General features: G+C 39.4%; 3 protein-coding genes across 3 annotated transcripts; 2 read left to right on the top strand and 1 right to left on the bottom strand.

The window, feature by feature from the left end:
* Positions 1–4,669: 4,669 nt before the first annotated feature.
* LOC125238477 lies at positions 4,670–5,929 on the top strand. Its single transcript, XM_048145839.1, has 2 exons — positions 4,670–4,891; positions 5,496–5,929. The coding sequence occupies exons 1-2, from the start codon at positions 4,732–4,734 to the stop codon at positions 5,912–5,914; spliced, it is 579 nt and encodes a 192-aa protein (XP_048001796.1). The 5' UTR covers positions 4,670–4,731; the 3' UTR covers positions 5,915–5,929.
* Positions 5,930–8,634: 2,705 nt separating this feature from the next.
* Positions 8,635–9,699, bottom strand: LOC125238156. Its single transcript, XM_048145427.1, has 2 exons — positions 9,395–9,699; positions 8,635–9,110 (listed from the first exon to the last, which is right to left on the bottom strand). The coding sequence occupies exons 1-2, from the start codon at positions 9,597–9,599 to the stop codon at positions 8,653–8,655; spliced, it is 663 nt and encodes a 220-aa protein (XP_048001384.1). The 5' UTR covers positions 9,600–9,699; the 3' UTR covers positions 8,635–8,652.
* A 719-nt stretch (positions 9,700–10,418) lies between these two features.
* LOC125238418 (serine/threonine-protein phosphatase PP2A 65 kDa regulatory subunit) lies at positions 10,419–18,874 on the top strand. Its single transcript, XM_048145746.1, has 6 exons — positions 10,419–10,780; positions 11,424–11,658; positions 14,442–14,628; positions 15,151–15,305; positions 17,353–17,470; positions 17,814–18,874. The coding sequence occupies exons 1-6, from the start codon at positions 10,555–10,557 to the stop codon at positions 18,663–18,665; spliced, it is 1,773 nt and encodes a 590-aa protein (XP_048001703.1). The 5' UTR covers positions 10,419–10,554; the 3' UTR covers positions 18,666–18,874.
* Positions 18,875–21,354: the final 2,480 nt, after the last annotated feature.

Below are 21,354 nucleotides of genomic sequence, written 5' to 3'. Positions count from 1 at the left end.
ATTTATTTATGCCGGTGACTGTCCGTAGTGATATTTCGTGCATGTCCTTGTGGCATTACGAGTACTGCGACACTTTGTTATAACCAAGTCATAACAAAGTTTTTTTTTTTATTGTTTTTTTTTTGTTGATTCAACGAATTCTTAGAGCTTTTTCACAATTTCCGATCGTGCTTAAACTTTGTTTATTTTCCCATGAACTGTAAATAGCTGTAAATGGATCAGGCTGGGTAGACAAATGGTCTATCGTCCACCCTCCCTAGTGTAAAATTGCCTTCCCTCTCTGTCTGCGCAAATTCGGAAGAGCGATAAAGAAAGATAACTATGACGCGCTTCGGAGCGTGAACGAAGCATCTTGTCTACGCGCCCAGTTGCGTATACCGATAACGAAACAGTACAGAATAAACAATTGCAAAACTGTAAACTTCAAAAACCCGCCATTTCATCGCTTCGCAGTATGGCGCAATTTAAATATTATTCTAACAATAAAGATGAGGATAATCGCTGAAATGTGAGATTTGGGTTTATTGTCATTGAAAACGATTGCTGTAATTCTAATGCTTTTAAGTTTATAGCTATAGGTGTACAGCGAAGCCACTTGGTTTGGGGCCGATATATTCACCAATAAAATTGGCAACGTGTGTGGAAGAGTGCCGCTGATTGTCATAAATTACATAAATGGGGCATTCCACGAGAACGTCGCTTACAACATGCAAATACTACTCTTCTAATACTTCTGAAGACTCTAGGTAGGCGAAATTGACACCCTTTCATGACTTGGTTAACAAAATGTGCAGTATTTCCTCGAGCTTTACGGATTTGATTGAAATATTTTCATGGAATGCCCCAAACGCACATTACGTCAAACGTTAATGTTAGCTACAATATTAAAATAAATATCACTCCATAAGATTTAATATCAAATAGCCTAACTAGGCGCGAAATTCAAATACACATTCGTGACTACATTTTTCAAACTTGCCGCTTTTCTAGTGACGGGAATGACGTGACAGATTTTGTTAAAATTATAACCAAGCGAGTCCTCTGTTATTTTTAAGCTATGTTAATTAAGCTCTAATATTACGATTAAAAACCCGTGGTGACAGACGCATGTCGTCGCCTCGCTTCGATAAATAACTCCATCCTGCTCTACGCGATCATAAAAGTTGGAACTAGGTTTTAATAATAGATTGCAACAGTAAGTTTGTTGTTTACCCATCTGGGAATGGTTTTGATGAGCTTTTGTTTTTTTATAGATGTGCAGATTGGATTTCTTATATTTATAACTAGTGGGTAAGCTGTATACCTCGCGCTATGCTTTCAAAACCCGTCGACCAATCGCGTTGTAGAGAATATTCAGTCATCGCGACGTTATATGACGTGCCCTATCCTTACTATTGAAATCTTTGCCATTAACGCTCTTAGTCATTTGTGCCAATTTCCACACTTTTAAATGTTCCAAGTATTGGTTGGACATTTTTTTCATTCAAATTATAAACTTTAATATTAATATATATTATAAGACATTCCTACACAGAATATTGTCTTCGGTTACCGCGATAGTTACTCATGAAATACGAGGGTGGTTTGATAAGTAACTTGGTTTGATATGATAAAAAAAGAATATATGTGTTATATATATTTTATTTTTCTACGTAATCTCCCCGAAGTTCCACGCACTTATCCCAACGCTTCTGCAACTTCTCGATGCCTTCACGGAAATGGGTTTCTTCCAGGTCTTCAAAATATGCGTTTACTTCTAGTATCACCTCTTTATTAGACTGACATTTTTGGCCTGACAGAAATTTTTTGAGTTTTGGGAATAGATAATAGTCTGAAGGAGCTAAGTCTGGCGAATAAGCAGGGTGCGGAAGCATTTCAAACCGTAATTCCGCCAATTTTTGTTCAACGAGACGACATGAGTGGACCGAAGCATTGTCATGGTGAAACATGACCTTTTTTTTTGCCAACCCTGGACGTTTTTCAGCTATCGCTGCCTTTAATTGGTCCAAAAGGGACGCATAATATGCCCCAGTGATAGTTTTTCCCTTTTCAAGATAGTCGATTAAAATAATCCCTTTTGCATCCCAAAACACTGAGCCATCACTTTTCCAGCTGATGGGACGCACTTCGCCTTCTTTGGAGCCGACTCACCATGGCTAATCCATTGTCTCGACTGTTGTTTCGTCTCTGGAATATAGTAATGAATCCAGGTTTCGTCCATGGTTACAAAACGTCGAATAAACTCCACGGGATTTTTATTAAACGCCTGCAAGTTTGCAGCAGATGTTTGCATGCGGATACGCTTTTGTTCTGGAGTGAGAAGCCGCGGCACCCACCTTGCACAAAGCTTTTTCATGTGTATTTCATTATGCAAAATAAAATGTACCCGCTCCGTCGAGATGCTTGAGACTTCAGCTAATTCACGTATTATCAATCGTCGATCAGCTAAAACTAGATCGTGGATTTTATCTACGATTTCTGGTAAAACCGCCGTTTTCGGAGCACCTAGTCGGGGTGCATCTTCAATGCTTGTCCTGCCACGCTTGAACTCATTTACCCACAGTCGAACGGTCTCGTACGAAGGACAAGAGTTGCCCAACGTCGGAGAAATCCTTTCATGAATTTCTTTCGCCGTTTTCCCTTCCAAAAAAAAGAATTGAATCCCACCACGAACTCCAATTTTCTCCATTATACCGATTTAACTTGATAACTTTTTTCTAATGGCCGCTGTACACACATGGCCAACAGTTCCACCAACCCCCTTGGCCATGTGTGTAGAGGGCTACTTGGCCGTAAGTTGGCAGTTGGCGCTTGCGCTTGCCGGCCAACCGATTCGTGTCGGTTTTTTGTCCACACATCAAAGGATCTTGGCGCCAATTGCCAACTGCGTTTACACGTTGGCGCTTCATTCAGTTGGTCGTCAGCCGTCAGAGAGGACGGTAGTGAAATATTTACGAAAATAATAAGTTTATCTATGTCAATAATAGTGTAGATTTTAGGAAATAAAATAACCTTGCAAATGTTTAATGTATTTCCTAAAAAAGATAAATGTTCTTATCATAATATTAAAAAAATTGTTAATATATCAAATAATTAAATTTTACTACGGGGTTATTATTATTTAATCAAATTTTTCTGTCAATGTCTATGATCTAGAATTTCCTAGACTTTTCCATTCCACGTCCATCTTTCATGAAGAGCCAATGCCAAGTGATTGGTTCGCCAATGTGTAAACAGCGGCTCTTATCTTGGCCAAGGGGTTTCACAAAGGGCTGGTGGAACCGTTGGCCATGTGTGTACAGGGGCCATAACAGCTGTCAAAACTAAAATTCCCGCCGACAATTACTTTGATGCCACAGATTAAATACAGTTAGTTATCAAACTTTATGAATAAAAAGATAGTTACCACTAACGTCATCTTTTAGTACCCGAAACAAGTTACATGTCAAACCGCCCTCGTAAAACTATGGAAACGGATTAAATCGCGTATAATGAATTTAAAATTCAATTAATGGTAGTTTTATTGTGTGAACTATAGCTGAACCTTAAAAATCTAAATTATTTGTGGTCATGGTTCGTTAATATTTCTTGTATATGTGGGTAGCTTTTGCACATTGTAATTTTTCCTCAGTCACCCGTTGACCACGAACGCTGTAAAGTGTTCGAAACGTCGGGATGAATTTTAAATTCATTATACATAGTTTCATTTCATTCTTACACAGATTCACTGAGTCCCACGGTAAGCTCAAGAAGGCTTGTCCTGTGGGTATGGGTACCCACACCCTGACCTTACAATATAATTCTATTATAATCGTAACCACTAAAGCCTATGCAAACAACCAGTCATGTTCTGATAATGTATTAAGTATTGCTTGCACTTTGCACTTGCATTCAGAAGCTCTTGAAATGCAAATGTTGTTTGGTCAAATATGGGCTGGCACAGTGCAAGCTGTGTGTGTAGCCGAATGCACAAACGCTCACGATAATACCTATCTCTTTCGTAGCTATCTATCGCTTTTGCGTATTGACGCGACAGAGCTAGACTACATTTGCGGCGTTTCGGTCGGGTTTCGCATCGCAGAAATGACATTCGGCTACGGGGCCTGGTTCAATACTCTCGGGCGTCTACTTAATAAGAGCTTTATACCATTAAAGCCGATAATAAGGATGTTATACTGTGGCTGAAGCTTCGGCCGGCCCATAGCTGTCAGTATATGGCAAGTATACGGCCCGTCAGTTTGGTTACAGTCCGTGAGGCCCAGACCACTTTTCTCAACTTTAACCCCCTTTTTCTTAAACGTTCACTAAAGTTATAAAGCCGATGAAGTTCCTTTGTCCCTTTCCGACATATTGGTGTGATAGAAAGGGACAAACGAATTTTATCGGCTTGATAACTTTAGTGAACTTTTGTCGCCGCAACTACTTTGTGTCTCACGTCGATCCTAGGTTATGTATCGATATGCGTAGTCTGTTCGGAAAGTCAAGAATCGTGGAATGTATTGGACCCCATGTACTTACATTTAACGACTCTTGACTTTCCAAACAGACTCTATACTTGCTCCATACACCCTAGAAACCATAAAGTTCATTTAAAATAAAGCAGATAAACACTGGCAATCATTACTTTGACATCGAAAACCCAACCATCCAGATTTCAACTTGACAGCCTTGTCATTGTCATTTATTTTACAATTTTGTACAAGTTTATTTTTACATGTTTTTCCCTAGCCAATGGGCCAAGATGACAATATCCATGCGGCGCTCTCGCACGTTGTGCTCTGCTGCGTTTCAGGACCGGGTCTGGGTCTCGTGCACATCAGGAATTATACGCACCCGGGCATGCACACAAACCTACTGATACATGGCATCATTGGGTTCCTGCACTATCACGGTTAGTTGCGATTCAGGGGTGTTTTAGGGCCGTTGCCGGCGACTTTTTTGTCGCGACCATGGCTTAGTATGAAAGTGCGCACATGAGACGACGCAACTTTTCATACAAATACGAAAGTCGCCGAGCAACTGTTGCCTCCGTGTGCGCGGGCCCTTATACTAGAGTAGGTATGTTTGGCGCGTATACCGTAAAAATACTAGCGATTGTTTGCGATGCGAGTTGATACCAGAGCATGCACTCCGAAGTCTCCGAACCGGTGCGATGCTGGGACCAAACACACGCGCAACACTTGCACAAGTAACATGTGTATATAGAAGAAAAAAAAACCAAATAACGAGTGTAAATTCTCTTAAGCACGCTTCAAAAAACGCTAGCATATAAAACTAAGTACCGTTCGAAGTGAAGTGACAGAATTTAGGCGAAACCATGGACTTATAAATTTTCTCTCAATAAACCATGTAAGACACTCCAGATATCCCAGACAGTCTAACCGAGTACCTTTTAAGCTACGGAAATGGATAATCTAAATTAGGTATTCTTCTATGTTTGATTAGGATGTTTGCATTGACTTACAATCATTTTAACCGGGTCTTCCTCTTTCCAGGAGGCTTCGGTGACGTCGCCAAAGCCTACAAGATCAGCCTAGCCGCATCGCGCTACCTTCCGATCCCCTGTCTAATGGCCGACCTGACCCGCGGTGATGACGTGCGCTCAATGTTGCATCTCCTCTCCGGCCTGGTCCCTTTCATCATCGCAGCCACCGGCACTGAGGACAGACACTTTGGAGACCTCTTGATCTTAATTAACATTATATGTCTATGCATCTATGCGCATGAGAAGCGTGTCAGCTGGGGCTGGTATACAGCGGGCGCGGCTGTCTTTACTTACTTAGCTGCGCCGGTGATCGCGGGGTTCGGGCCGAAGGTGATATACCCTCTAGGGTTGGCGCTGATGGATTATTGCGGGTACAGAGTGCATGGCGTCGCTAGGGCTGCGTCGTCTTCGCCTCCTCCTCCTCGGTAATAAAATGTGACTGTACTTGTTTCTTTTTATTAATAGACTACAAACTTCCTACATAATCCATTCGTACAAAACCACAAAAAGGAGAGGGTTAAATTGGAACCGAACTCTGGTTCGCATAATCGCTTAGACTGGCACAATCGGTGGCGTCGCTCAAGGAGAGGTTAAAGAAACTGTGGTTGTCTGACTAAATTGCCTTTGTTGCTTTATATATATATATATATATATGTATTTTGTGTTTCTTTTCAACTTAGTGTATTTTTCTCATTCCTTTTTGTGTGATATAGTTATGTTTATCCTATAACTATTTTTATCCACTGTCTTTATGGTACCTTGTTGTACAAATTGCTAGATTTTGTTACCCTCTTTAACTCTTTCCTCTCATTTACTCAAAGGTTAACTGGAAGAAATCCCTCTAAGGGATAAGTTCGCCTTTGTACTTCACATCTCAATGTATGTTATTTTTAATGTGTTTTTGTTCAATAAAGAGTTACTACTACTACTACTACTACTATAATTAGGCTTTTTTAGGGGTCTGTGTCTGTACCAAAAAAGTACAAAAGGGACCCTTATGTTGTTGCGACTCTGTCCGTCTGTCTGTCTGTCACATTGCTAAATATCTCCAGCCCTCTAGCACAACTTGCCTTGTCGCGCGCGAGTCCACACTTGAAGTCGCGCATGATGTATGGACTCGCGCGCGACAAGACAAGTTGTGCTAAAGGGTCTTAACTACTTATGCTATCGCTTTGAAAGGGATTCTTATGAACATCGTTAACCTCTACAAAGTGGTTACTTTTAAAGACGACCTCGTCATTTCAAGAGGAGTAATATAAAAGAGAAGAGAGTAATATATAAGAGGAGTAATAATCCATACTAATATTATTATAAATGGAAAAGTGTGTGCGTCTGTTTGTTTCTCCGTCTTTCACTGCAAAACGGTGCGACGAATTGACGTTATTTTTTTAAGTGGAGATAGTTGAAGGGATGGAGAGTGACATAGGCTACTTTTTGTCTCTTTCTAACGCGAGCGAGGCCGCGGGCAAAAGCTAGTACAAAATATATAAATCTCCGGGCAAGTCCGATCTCCTTCCAACATCTGTGGCTGTAACATTTGTATTCGTTCTCAAAGACCTTTTACGTCTGGGAGTAATGCAGTATCGGTTTCTGGTTTCTGATAATGGCACCAGACGCGGTAACCGATATCTACACCCGAATATGAGGCACTATTTCTTATGTTTAGTTGTAGCAAGTTGTAGTATCTAGTAACCATATTGTTGTAACGTAAAACCTGAAGCAAAGACACAATATGTAACTCCGTATAGACAGATAAAGTCTAAGAAAAAAACCGTACCTCAAAACTATACAAAAAAAGGTGCGGTGAGCTAGATGGCGATACACCTTTAAGGTACGCTCGGTTAGATGGCGCTAATATTAATATTTGACATTTTAATACATATCAAGCTAAGAATATGGGCCAAATTGTCAAAACTGAGGTTCAAAGGTTTTAATCCTGTGTCGAGAGATGGCAGTCTATGCACTGTGATTACACATTTTACTTTGACAGTAACTCTCTATAATAATACTCGATCCTCTTTGCCTGAAGGTACAAAGACCACCTCAACGACAGAATGCTCTAATTCTGTTAGTGTTTTAAATTTTAGGGAACATGATGCACCGGGACAATTTCGACTAGGGAGTTTTTCAACTAATTCAAATAATTTTCTAACTATTAACTACCTACTAGATTGGCATATGTGTCCGCTGGTCGCTTAAGGCACGCGTTCAGTGGACATACTTTAATGACACTATTTCATCGTGTACAATATGGAAAAAAAAACGATTAGTGGAAGAATTGTCTCTCAGTCGAAATTTTCCCGTTGCACCTTATGATTTTGTAAAGCCCCCCACTGACGTCGGTGAAAACGGAAAAGGTAAAAGGTGACTACTACTACTACTATTCACCTAAACGTAACTATTGGTAGGTATAGGTAGGTATAAAGAAGAGGTGTCTTGAAAAGGAAGGTTCTAAAATGTGGGGACCTCGGCCACTCCACTATCTAATGGTGACTGTACTAACGGTGAAAAATCAAAACTGTTTTCGAAATTTAATATGCCTACTAATTAGTGTTTATCCTTGAAGTCTTATGTACTGTATGATTTCAAATAAGACTTCAATATTACTATATTGCTTACGTTAAAATGCGTAATTCTCCTTTCAACTCGTCTAAGACGTAATGAAATTGTCCCGGCAGGGGGCTCGAATGGGGCACCCTAGCGCGTGCATTAGGGCTCACTCGACACGCGACGGTTGGTTACCCTATATTGATTCCTTTGTTTTGTGATGACAAAGCTTTTTGTGAGAACTGAGACAATGGGAATCGTTTCAAATGCTAGGTAAATGATAGGTTTATTTATTATTGCAGTACAGTTAGGTAGATTGAAGAGCAAACTAGGCATGCAAACCCTTCTCCTTGAAACCTTCAAAAAAAGATCTTAAATTCTGGCAACACCATACTGGTGTTTCGGGTGTCCATGGGCGGCAGTGATCGCTTACCATCGGATGACTTGTCTGCTCGTTTGACTCCTATCGCATAAAAAAATGCATAGGTACACTAGAATAAAGTTGGAGTTAGATGTCAGTAGGTCAGTGTCAAGCTCAAAAACAATTAAAATTCCCTCTAATTTTTGATGGTGAGTTATTTATTTGTCAAAGTTCTTCAGGATGCTGCTTTTCTTCGCAATCAACACCCACATGGATCAATAATAAGCAGCACGGCTATGATAAAATTCATTATCATCTTCTTCCGTTCTAATTTGATTTTAAATGCCCTATAAGCGCAATACTCCATCAAGGATAAACCGAAAGGATAGATGATCTTGGGACCCGTTTGCGGACACATATAATATGTAAAAACAGCGGCAGCGGCGGTATAAAATCCCCATTCCATATTGTTCTCCAAAGAATAATGTCCTAAAGAAATAATGTTGCCAGCTATGACTAAATTCCCCACTTGCGCACTGTCGAAACTTGTGCCCATCATTGACAGTGAGAAGGGAACTAAGCCGGACATCAAATGTAAGCCTGCGAAAAGGTGATTGCCCTTGTAGAGATCGGCCATCATGCAGGGAATGGGGAGATATCGCGTAGCTTTACTGCTGAAATTGTAGACCGGGCCCATATTGATTTTAAATCTTGCGCCTGAAAAAAAATAGCAATATTTTGAGCATGTACTTTCAAAACTATGAATAAACAGACGCATGTGATGGCTTGAGCTGGTTTATTATTTATTTACAGGTAAAGCATGCTAAAATATAAACATATCTACCCAGTGCAATCGATGAATCGATCGATACAAAGATTTAACTTATGTAGGTACTTATGCATAAATCCCAATATTTCCACCACTCAATCCAGCAATAACAACACATGTCATTTTGATGCATACCTAACCATTATATTCAATGCAAATTCAAAAAACATACTTTGGTGGAGAAGGTATCCAAAAATTCCAAACAGAAATAGGTTTCCATGCATTCCAGGTTGAGTGAAGTTTATTTCATTCCAGTGACTTATTCCTTGGCCAGCAACGCAGCTCAGCACAATGTGTGCTATGGAGGCGTTGATCGCAATTTCATCTTGGCCTTTCGTCCTTTCTCCACCTATGTCTGATCCACTGCCGAATCTCATGCCAAGAGTGATACCTTGACAGGCTACTCCTTACTCCTGGACAGGCTATGTCATGATTAATATGGGTTTTAGATGGTTTGATGAATGGATGGATTTTATGATGGCTATTGATGGCTATTTTGAGTTCTTCTCCCAGATGACAGAAATGACTGCATTATGTAGAAAGAAGGAGGTTTCAATAACCTGTAGAAATCTGTTAAAATTTAAACTGGGCTGTATGGAACTTCGAGCCTAAGTCAGAAATAATTAAAAAATAAATATTGGTTTGTCTATAGTCATTTCAATGTTGCCATTGTTTTACGATTGAAACCATCTAAATTGGAGGGAAATTAATATGAAATATGAAATAATACTTTTCTGCAACAACCGTTCTTATTTTTCGTATTTACTAAAATGAATATTGCCTGTGTGTGGCCTGTGTTGCCTGTGTGGTGACGGGTTAAGAATTTCACCACCCCCTTCCTTCCCGTGGGTGTCGTCACAAGGCGACTATGGGATATGGGTCAAATTGTGGCGTAGGCGAGAGGCTGGCAACCTGTCACTGCAATGTCACAGTTTCGTTTTCTTTCAAACCCTTATTTGCCAAGAGTGGCACTGAAGCTTTAGTAGTTTCGTGTGCTCTGCTTACCCCTTTATGGGATACAAACGTGATTGTATGTATGTATGTATGAATATGTTTGTATATAAAAGTAAATGCGTAATAAGTAAACGAAAAATTGGACGACAGTGACAGGATTCAAGACAGACAACCTGTGGTTTGTTCATGGGGTTTCTTAACAATACTAATAGCAACACTGTTTCACTCTGTGCTCTATGGCTGATAAGTGATAGCTGCCATTTTGCACGTCTTGTATTCAATCTTGACTGCGTACGGTTTTTAGTAAAAGTCTAAAGTAAATCTAAGTGAAGCGAGAAATTATTTCAATCGAAGATATACAGAAAATTCCATAACAAAATGGCAGCCAGCGACTCTGGGACTGACGAGTCTTTGTATCCAATTGCGGTGTTGATCGACGAGCTGAAAAACGAGGATGTGCAACTCCGATTGAATTCTATCAAGAAGTTATCCACCATTGCCTTAGCTTTGGGCGTGGAAAGAACCAGATCTGAGCTGATCCCGTTCCTCACAGAGACGATCTACGATGAAGACGAAGTGCTGCTGGCGCTTGCTGAGCAACTCGGTACGTAAAAATGCGTTTGCCGATTGATTACTCATTCGTACACTACGCGTTGAAACTGAAGATGAATTTTGTTTGTAAATTAATTTGATAAGACCTTCAAATTTCTGTTTATAGTCTTTATCGCATTGTTTTGAATGGACGATGATTTGGTCTTAACACTATTTCTATACAATATAACGTGTGCGTAATTTTGAAGGACGTCATACCTACATATCGGATGTTGGTTTCTTTTTCCCGCAATAGTTTTTATGAATTACGCGTTACTAAAACTAAGTAAGTCTTGTAAGCATTTAAGTGCTTTTTATGTAGGTAGGCCCAAAACATTTCTTGCAACCCTCAACAACATATAACAAACTTACTGTTCAATAATAATAAACTCAGGTGATCACGTAAATTAAAAATAATTAGTAAGTCACAGAAACCAATCATTTAAATAATACAACATACAATCACGCCTGTATAAAGCGGTAGGCAAAGCACACGAAACTACCAAAGCTTCAGTGCCACTCCTGACAAATAAGGGGTTGAAAGAAAACGAAACTGTGACATTGCAGTGACAGGTTGCCAGCCTACGCCACAATTAAATAATACATTTGAGTAAAAACTGATACAAAATGTCAACTTTTTATTGTAACTATTTCAGGCAACTTCATCAACCTTGTTGGTGGCGGTGAATTTGCCCACTGCCTCCTTCCACCCCTGGAGTCCCTCGCCACCGTAGAAGAGACAGTGGTCCGCGACAAGGCAGTAGCGTCCCTCCGGGCTGTGGCCGCCCATCACACTCCCCAGGCCCTAGAGCAGCACTTTGTGCCGTTGGTCCAGCGTTTGGCTGGCGGGGATTGGTTCACATCCAGGGCTTCAGCTTGTGGCCTGTTCAGGTAATACATAGAGTTTTATTTGTATAAAGTAACATCAGCTTAATAGAACCGACAAAAGAAACATCAGCTAACAGAAGAAACATCAGCTAGAAGTAACATCAGCTTATAGAATAGAATACGCGATTAAGTCCCGTTTGCAATTTTAAATATGTGTAAAAATCGTGACAGTTTAAATCAGAGCTTAATAGAAATTCTAAAAAATAATCCCATATAATTTGTGAAAATCTTAAAGAAGGTTTTTTCTCTATGGTATAAAGTTAAAAATATCAAGCAATGAGCTAATAATGTACATACATTGGGTTTTTACTCTAACAGGGTGTCCACTTTCTGGAAAGTCAGGGAAAGTCAGGGAAAAGTCAGGGAAGCTCATAGGGGTCATGGAAAGTCAGGGAAAGTCAGGGAAATGATTTGGAGGTCAGGGAAAAACTTGGCACCAAGAAAAAAAATCAAAAGTATTTAAAAATAATATGATTTCTTGATTTTTCTCATCTATGACAGTAAAGATCGATTCCCGGTAGTGATTTTAAGGCAACTTATTAAAATTATCACCAAGAAAAAAAATCAAAAAGTATTTAAAAATAATATGATTTCTTGATTTTTCTCATCTATGACAGTAAAGATCGATTCCCGGTAGTGATTTTAAGGCAACTTATTAAAATTATCACTTAAGTCTTTTCATTACAAGTATAGTACCTACCTGGCCTCCATCCCAGTGATTGCTAATGAGAGATGTCAGAGATATCTTCATGCTCTAGCTGACCTTAATTTATCCGGCCCAAAATCGTAAATGCGGAAAAATCCAATTTTTTTTTTACATTGCGTGCCCTAGCCACATATTCCAAAATGGCAAAGGGGGTCGGGAATAAATTCAGTTATTGTGATTCAGATTAACTGGAAAGTTGCACCACAATGTCACCGTATACAACATTCTTAATTTGCTTTTGCTAGGGCGATGTGAAAACGACAAAGACAAAGTTACGCTGTTCAAATTCTAAGTATCTATCCGACAATCCAAAGCGGAGTTCCTCATAAAGCCAATGGCGCATAACGTCACATAGAGGCGCAATTTTGTATGAGAGTGAGTATGATTTTGGAAACCTAAAGGCATGTAGTGGCAAAACACCTAAATGGGCATCCCGACGCTGAAAACAAAGAAAAAATTTCGCGCCCGCTTCGCTCGCGTTTAGATACATAGGTAAATAATTTTATTCGTATCCACAACACAACATATAAAGGCTTAAAATAAACAGGAAAAAAAGAAATGTGAGTACGTTTAGTATTTTCCATTTCATCAATTTTTATTCCCTTTATTTTTCGTAAAAGTTTCATTAAAATTAAGATTTTTATTTTGTACATAATAACTACTATCAGCCCCAGGGACGTATAAAAGAGAAAAAAATGTCGCGCTCGCTGCGCTCGCGATTTTTTTTTCTGGTGTAGATTACCCAAGGGCGCCGAAACTCAAACTCGCTCTACTCTGATAGAGTTGCACTGGTATAGCCAAAAGTAAAGGGCGATAACTACCAACTACAGATTTCGTTAATTTTAGTTTTATAAAACCAGAAATTAAAGTTTGATAGTTAACATAAAGATAAAAAAAATACTAGGTATAAAAGTATGAACTGCCTTGAAAATTTTGATATTTCGTAGAAAACAAACATATTCCAGAAAAAAAAAATCTGTGACAGACGGACAGACAGACGCACGAGTGATCCTATAAGGATTCCGTTTTTCCTTTTTGAGGTATGGTAAAAACTTTTTTCTTCATTTTTTTTTTTTTCAAGACAAAAAAAACCGTTGTTTTGCAACTCTAAGCAAAAGTGGTAACAGTTGAATGAAAATTTGGTCAGGGAAATTTTCTTAAATGGTCATGGAAAGTCAGGGAAAAGTCAGGGAATTTTTTTTGGGTTTAGTAGTGGACACCCTGTCTAAATACAGTAAATACAACTTAACAATTTCAGTGCCAGGTACCTATTTTCAGTATAAAACAAAATCACAACAGTTTCTTAAGGCTGCTTTCAAAAAAAACGTCAAAAGAATGTAAAATTGATAGTTTTAGTCGGTGAAATACTACACTTTCCGTTATCCAATAGATTTATTTAATTCAAGTTCCAGTTAGAGCATCTTATTATCTTGATTTTTATAAGACTGGATTTTTGAAAACTAACTCACTAAATTAATTATGAATTTTTCTCTAATGCACGTTTAGAAAAACGTACGTATAGAGCTGAATCAGTCGATCTTATTTGTAAAATTTGGACAATTTTGAATATTAAAACGGGTAAATTTATAATTCGTATATCCTGTACCACAATCATTTCAGACTAGATTTTTATTTTAAGTTTTTGAAAAAGAGTAAACTAGCCTAAGGCGAATTCAATTTTTTTCAGAAATTACCTAAAATTAAGTGACAATTTCTTTGAAAATCTACATCGCATCGAAGTAAGTTTTGTACTAAATTAATCTGCAATGTTTACTTAAATTGCTGTTATGCCTTAGTGATTATAAATTGCTATTATTGACTTTTGCCAATTTTTTGAAAACGAGCCTTCACCGGTACAATTATTACCACTTTTGGACATTTTCTCATATTTTGTTAGACCAAGTAGAAAAAGTCCTATAATGTGATATATATTTATAAACTACTCGCAAAGCCCTTTAATTTGATACCACACACGGTATGATCGAGCGCTCGGTTGCGATTTCACTATTTTTAACACGAAAGCCCTCTTAACATTGAATGTGGTAATATGTGTTCATATAAAATTGAACTCTCATTCCAGTGTTTGCTACGGTCGCGTCTCAGCCCCAGTGAAAGCAGAGCTCCGTCAGCACTTCCGTCTCCTCTGCCAGGATGACACGCCGATGGTGCGCCGCGCCGCCGCATACAAGCTTGGAGAGTTCGCCAGGGTTGTTGAAGTGGAATATGTCAAGTCCGATCTCATTCCCATGTTCGTCAATTTGGCGCAGGTTAGTTAGATGATCTTTATAAAAATTAAGTCATTTAGAGATGTGGCCAAATGCAAGTCAGATTAGGCAGGGTTATAACAATATTTTTAGTAAATAAGGTAAAACAAAAAAAAAGCAAATAGATACCATACACCAAAGAAAAAGCTATCAAGTTATCAGACCACTGGTGGTAGAACCGGGCTCCAGCTTACGCGGCTAATGTGCTGTTAAGTGTGCAATCTTTAAAATGTTGTTATAATCCTTCAATGGAAGTACTAAAGTTTTTAGTACTTAAGTAATTGCACTAAGTACCTACAATTACTTGATCTATTATTTATTTAATCTTTATTGCACAAATGAAAAATCCTGCAGTACAAAAAGGCGGACTTAATGCTTTAAAGCATTCTCTACCAGTCAACCTCGAGGCTAAAAGAGAGGGTATCCATCAAGAAACTATAGTTGGTTTTAGAAATTGTTTTTCCTGAAACATAGATAATTCATAAGTCAAGATAATTTAGTTCAACACCGATTATTTAATTACAGGACGAGCAAGACTCTGTGCGTCTCCTGGCGGCGGAGGCCTGCGCCGCCGTCGCTGCTCTGCTTCCACCTGAGGATATGGAGCAGCTGGTGATGCCCACAGTCCGCGCCCGTGCTGGAGACACTTCCTGGAGGGTTCGCTACATGGTGGCTGACAAGTGAGTAAAAACTAAATATTTCCATATTGAAATAACAAAACCACCGTAAGCATCTGCCGCCCTGGGTGCGTAGCCGAATGGCCGCTCACGAAACGAAACGCTTGTAGATATCTATCTCTATCGCTCTTGCGTATTGGCACGACAGAGCCAGACCACCTTTCGCGGCGTTTTGTTTTCGTTTCGCGTCGCAGAAATGCCATTCGGCTACGGCACCTGTAACGGGTCACTATCAAGTTTACCTTATCGCTAAACGACTATTTCGGCTAGTTGTCAGAAAATTTAAATATACAGTCAGCATAAAGTCAATTCAGCTGGGATGACATGAAAGTAGAATACTCAATCAGCAAAAAGTCAATTTAACTGGGTAGCTAAGACTTAGAATGAATGAGTAGCTAAACGTCTGGAAATATACATAGTCCGTATGATTAGCATATCTAAAAATCCAAAAGTGTAGTTGGTTAATTGACGTCAACACAGAACGATTCAGTAGCAAAACGTCCGGAAATATAATGTGTCATGGACGCCATGGTTTATAAATTTATAAATATGTAACAGAACAGTTCTTATTAACAGTGCAGGAAGGTTTGAATTCTTAAGACACTTAAGCATTTCAAAACCAGACGTTTTGCTAACGGGTCGTTTGGCGTTTATTCTATTTAGCAATAAAAACATTAAACAATCCAGATTTTTTGCTCCTTGACTGTTTAGCGTTCATGTCTGTTTTGTAATACAGACATTCGAAGATGAAGATGTTTTGCAGTTAGATCACTTTAAATTGTTACGTTTTAAGATCCAGACGTTTTGCTAAAGACACATTTAGCATTCATGTCTACGTAGTCACAAAGACATAACACAATCCAGACATGTCAGCTATATAGTCTTTTAGCGATAAGGTAAATTTGATAGTGACCCCCTGTAACGATGAATAGTTGAGAAAATCAATACTGTTTACTTTAAGAGATGAGCTCTAAGACACTGGTCCCATCGCGAGCTAGTAAGCTGTTTTTATAGCCGATAGCTCATAGCTTACTAGCTTGCGGTGGGACCAATGCCTAAGACGACAGACTGACTTCAAATTATAATTTCTAAATTATGTGGGAACTACGAGAATAATGTGCCTACTGCGCATCAACTGAACAATGTTTTTCTGAATCGTTTCTTTCGTCAGGCAGTGATAATGAGGCACCAGTTCTTTTTTATAGCCAACTGTTCTTCTTTAGGTCTTTCTAATAATACAGTACGATGTTCATTCAGTGACTGTAATGTTAATACCCTCATTGCCGTCCGGTATCTGACTTGAGATTTTGACTCTGACTGTACTTTTAGGGCATTTTTACATTATCCGATCCGATATCTTGAATCGGATAATGTGAAAACCATAGATTTAGAATTATTAAACTAGATTGTGGAATCACATTTTTTGCCATACTAAATTGAACCTTATCACTGAGACAGAAAGGTGATCGTATCAGACTAGCGAAAACGGTCCACATGAGAGGGCATTGTTTGGGCTGGTGTCCCTCTCGCACGTGTGGCCAGTATTAAAGAGGTTACCATAGTAGTAGTATTTTTATCTGTATATTACCTGACTTTATAACTTCTTATATTATTTTAGTTTTAGTAGTTTGTTATGCAAACTAGGGTTTCGATATATTTCAAAGAATTGGAAAATAATTATAATGTAATTATTTTCATGCCAATAAATCAAAGATTTGTATAATTAAAAAATATGTTCAAATGGGTATTAGTAGATTCGGTAGTAACTTTGAAAATTGACCGGTATCCCCAATGTATGACAGTGATGACGTCACTGAATAATGTTGACATCGTCAGTAAGTGCGAGAGGGACACCAGCCCAAACGATGACCTCTCATGTGGACACACTTTTTGACCTAACTACTCATTCTGGTTTAACTGTAATTCTGTGGTGAAAACGCACTTAGGTTGCGGATTGACATGTCGCACAATGAGTATCGTGGCTGCGGGGGGTGGTGTGGTAAAGGCCCAGGCCCCCTGGTCCGCGCACGCAGTAACTGTGTACCCGCAGGTTCGTGGAGCTGCAGCAGGCGGTGGGCCCGGAGCTGGCGCGCGCGGACCTGGCGCAGATCTTCCAGGCGCTGCTCAAGGACACCGAGGCCGAGGTGCGCGCCGCCGCCGCCGGCAAGGTCAGTCTGTCTCACCACACCTCCCGGCGTTCGCCACGGCGCATGCGAGCCTGCGGTCCGCTTTTGACTACTAATTCCTGCTTGACTGAAAGAGATCGATCTTAAGCGATAAGACCGCCTGTTGTTACCTCTGTTTAATTGTTACTTGTAAACTATGTAAGATGTGCAATAATAGACATTAACGTGAACCGCGGATATAAATGATGATTTTACCATAGCAGAGGATAGAATGCTAAAAAAATGTTTGAACCGTAGATATCTTTACTTTTTGCCACAATTTTCATTAACGAAATAGGCGTGCCAAAGTATAATTCATTATTAAAACCAAGATTTTCCTTCCCAGGTGAAAGACTTCTGCATGAACCTGGACAAGGCGCACCAGGAGCACATCATCATGAGCATGATCCTGCCGCAGATCAAGGACCTGGTCTGCGACCCCAACCAGCACGTGAAGTCCGCGCTCGCCTCCGTCATCATGGGCCTTAGCCCCATCGTGGGCCGCCAGAACACCATCGAGCACCTGCTGCCATTGTTCCTCACACAACTCAAGGACGAGTGCCCTGAAGTCCGGCTCAGCATCATCTCTAACCTCGAGTGTGTTAACGAAGTCATTGGCATCCAACAACTTGTCCAGAGCCTCCTTCCGGCTATTGTAGACCTAGCTGAAGACACCAAATGGCGCGTCCGTCTCGCCATCATCGAACACATGCCTTTGCTAGCCGGACAACTCGGGCAGGATTTCTTCGATGAAAAACTCACAGGCTTATGCATGTCTTGGCTCATCGATCATGTCTACGCTATCCGCGAAGCTGCCACTCTCAATCTGAAGAAACTCGTCGAACAGTATGGACCGTCTTGGGCAGAGACCAATGTGATCCCTAAAGTACTGGCTATGTCGCGCGAACAAAACTATCTGCACAGAATGACTTATCTCTTCTGCATAAATGTACTTTCTGAAGTCTGCGGCAAAGATATAACTACCAGAGTACTCCTGCCTACAGTTTTGTCTATGGCTGACGATGATGTTGCCAACGTAAGGTTCAATGTAGCCAAGACCCTGCAGAAAATGGCGCCTTTCCTCGACCCTGCTGTTATCCAACCTCAAGTGAAACCCGTCCTTGAGAAACTTAACGTAGATCCTGATGTCGACGTGAAATACTTCGCGTCCGAAGCGATTGTAGGAATCGCTGGTTAAATAGTACCGTAATATAAATTAGTATTTATTCCATAATTCCCAGTATCTTAAGGAGATTAACGCGGGAGGGGAGTTTACCGAAATTAACCTAACAGTCTGCAAAAGTACCTAACGGTGAGGATTCTTTGGATGTTTCATAGCATTTACGTTGCACTTTATATGAAATTGTAATTAGTATAAAAGTAATCAATAAAAGCCATTATCCAAAATGCTTATTTCATTTATCATCCTACATGACCAATCAAATACTATTAGAGGGGGCGTCCGTTATTACGTGAGAACTTTATGGGGGATGGAGCCGCATCTTACAAAATTTAAAGAAAAGTTCTTGTGTTAATATTGTATTCTCATCTCAGATTAACGTTATGTTTACCACAGACGGTCAAGCAAATCAAGAGATGCGAATTTCAAATTTTCTATAGACGATGATTTCACCCCTACATTTTCAATTATTTTTCCCCTCACTAGCTCGGAAACACGTGTTTTGTCCTTTAATACCAGCGGGTAAAAACGCATTTTATCCACTAGTGGGTAAAGTAATTTAACCTTGAATAAAGTCAAATTAACTGTTTTAAAATTGATAAAAGTAGGCGAATCTAGTAATAAAGATGATTTTACCACCTGTGGAACTACTGAAATCAGTGATAAACGCATTTTTTGCGTTGCAGTTTCCTCGCTATAGTGAGGGGAAAAGTTTTGTGTTACACTTGCAAATGTATTTTATAAAAAACTGCAAGTTCAGATTCTCGTCGACTCGCTTCGCTCGTGGTTCAACTCTAGAATCCTTTCACTTGCTCGTTTTTCAATTCCACACTCGGCGTTAAAATACAACTTTGCCCCCTTGTATAACAAATAACTATAAATTAGCTCGTCGATGCATAGACTTTCTCTCGCACTCTTGGAAATGGTAAAAAATATCCCTGATAGTTCTTCTATCCGATGAGGGGATGAGATTTTATGGAATCCTACAAGTTCTCTGCTTAATATCTTTAGGATATGGATTACGATGTCGTAAGACCACCTAAGATTTATTTACTGTAGGTAGCAAAAAGGATCCCTGTAGGATGAGGACCGTGAGCGTCCGACCTGGACCACTACAGATATTTGATGTTTAGTACATACTAAAATTTAGTACCTATTTGATACTATTTGGTACCTGAGTACATATGTATATTTGGTACCTCCACTGATATCGAAAAATCGAGCGAATAAAGTGGCCAGACATTCTGACGTCAGGATGTCTGGACCATTTTTGGTTTACATAGTTCTAGACAACACTACTAATTGATACCTTAGTCAATATTTACTACCTATTTGGTACCTGTCAATATATTTTTTTCAAATTTTTTTGGCGTACCAGAAAAAAGTTGGAAAAAAGTTATGATGGAATTTAAAGTTGTGAGCCCAGCCGTGGCGTTGAAGTATGTAGCGCCTGTCAAAAGAATAGAGGCAAATCCGCCTGCCCTCCTGCGCGTCAACTTAAATAGGAATTTATTTTTAGGCACTCGCACATCATCTCTACTGACTAGTGGCATTAATCAGCAATTTTCTGATTTTGATAAAAATTGGTAGGATGATAGAGTCCATGATGCTGAACATGATCCACTACATCATCTTTTTTGTTCGAAAATGTATAGAAATCTAACAAAAAAGGAAGGATACAAACTAGACATTTTGGCTAGTGGATGCTAATCATGGACTCTATCGCCTACCAATTTTTATCAAAAAATATAAAAGAATTACTCTAATATAGTCGAAATATAAAAGTAATTAGTGTAATTACACTAGTTTTACATTTTCCTCCTGAGAGAACCTCCTACAGTCTCAATAACGTCTAATGTCATGTCATGTCCCTGAGAGACATCTCCTGGCGGAGAAATTTGTAAATCAGTTTACCCCTGACAGCCGGTCATTTTTGCGACTGTTCAGCAGCTGTAGAGCTGTATGGCAGATTTGGCGGCATTGTGGTTGTAGGTACTGATAGTAGATGATTGATTTGATGTTTGTATTTATTCTTAATTCATAATTGACACTAATCGATGCAAAAAACAAATGTTACCGAAAGCAGTGGTTTATTTATATGATAAACCCCTATAACGGAGCTCGTGGACCATAGACTGGTCCACATCATCAAAATACATCCTATATACCAATATTACCAATGACGCTGTTAATTATAACAGTTTATGCTATTTTCCCCCTAGAATTTGCCCAACTGTTGCCACGTGTTTAGGTCTCTCAGGAGGAAAATGGAAAACTAGTGTAATTACACTAATTACTTTTATATTTCGACTATATTAATGCCACTAGTCAGTAGTAGAGATGATGTTGCGACTGTTGCGAGTGCCTAAAACTAAATACCTATTTAAGTTGACGCGCGCAGGAGGGCAGGCGGATTTGCTTCTATACTTTTGACAGGCGCTACATACTTCAACGGCACGGCCGGGCTCGCAACTTTAAATTCCGTCATAACTTTTTTCTGGTACGCCAAAAAAATTTGAAAAAAATATATTGACAGGTACCAAATAGGTAGTAAATATTGACTAAGGTATCAATTAGTAGTGTTGTCTAGAACTATGTAAACCAAAAATGGTCCAGACATCCTGACGTCAGAATGTCTGGCCACTTTATGTACTAAACATCAAATATCTGTAGTGGTCCAGGGGTCCTGACGCTCACTGAGAACCTC

Source organism: Leguminivora glycinivorella, chromosome 23 (assembly GCF_023078275.1).
Source record: "Leguminivora glycinivorella isolate SPB_JAAS2020 chromosome 23, LegGlyc_1.1, whole genome shotgun sequence".
In the NCBI taxonomy this organism is placed as follows: Eukaryota; Metazoa; Arthropoda; class Insecta; order Lepidoptera; family Tortricidae; genus Leguminivora; species Leguminivora glycinivorella.
Note: the sequence above shows the minus strand (reverse complement) of the source record. Positions and strands in the feature narration are given on the sequence as shown.

Bases quoted from the DNA above. Each gene is read 5' to 3' on its own strand.
- LOC125238477 (XM_048145839.1), top strand. From the start codon at position 4,732: ATGGGCCAAGATGACAATATCCATGCGGCGCTCTCGCACGTTGTGCTC. The intron at 4,892-5,495 runs GTTAGTTGCGAT...TCCTCTTTCCAG, and splicing joins TGGGTTCCTGCACTATCACG to GAGGCTTCGGTGACGTCGCC.
- LOC125238418 (XM_048145746.1), top strand. From the start codon at position 10,555: ATGGCAGCCAGCGACTCTGGGACTGACGAGTCTTTGTATCCAATTGCG. The intron at 10,781-11,423 runs GTACGTAAAAAT...TAACTATTTCAG, and splicing joins GGCGCTTGCTGAGCAACTCG to GCAACTTCATCAACCTTGTT. The intron at 11,659-14,441 runs GTAATACATAGA...CTCTCATTCCAG, and splicing joins TCAGCTTGTGGCCTGTTCAG to TGTTTGCTACGGTCGCGTCT.
- LOC125238156 (XM_048145427.1), bottom strand. From the start codon at position 9,599: ATGAGATTCGGCAGTGGATCAGACATAGGTGGAGAAAGGACGAAAGGC. The intron at 9,111-9,394 runs GTATGTTTTTTG...ATTTTTTTTCAG, and splicing joins TGGATACCTTCTCCACCAAA to GCGCAAGATTTAAAATCAAT.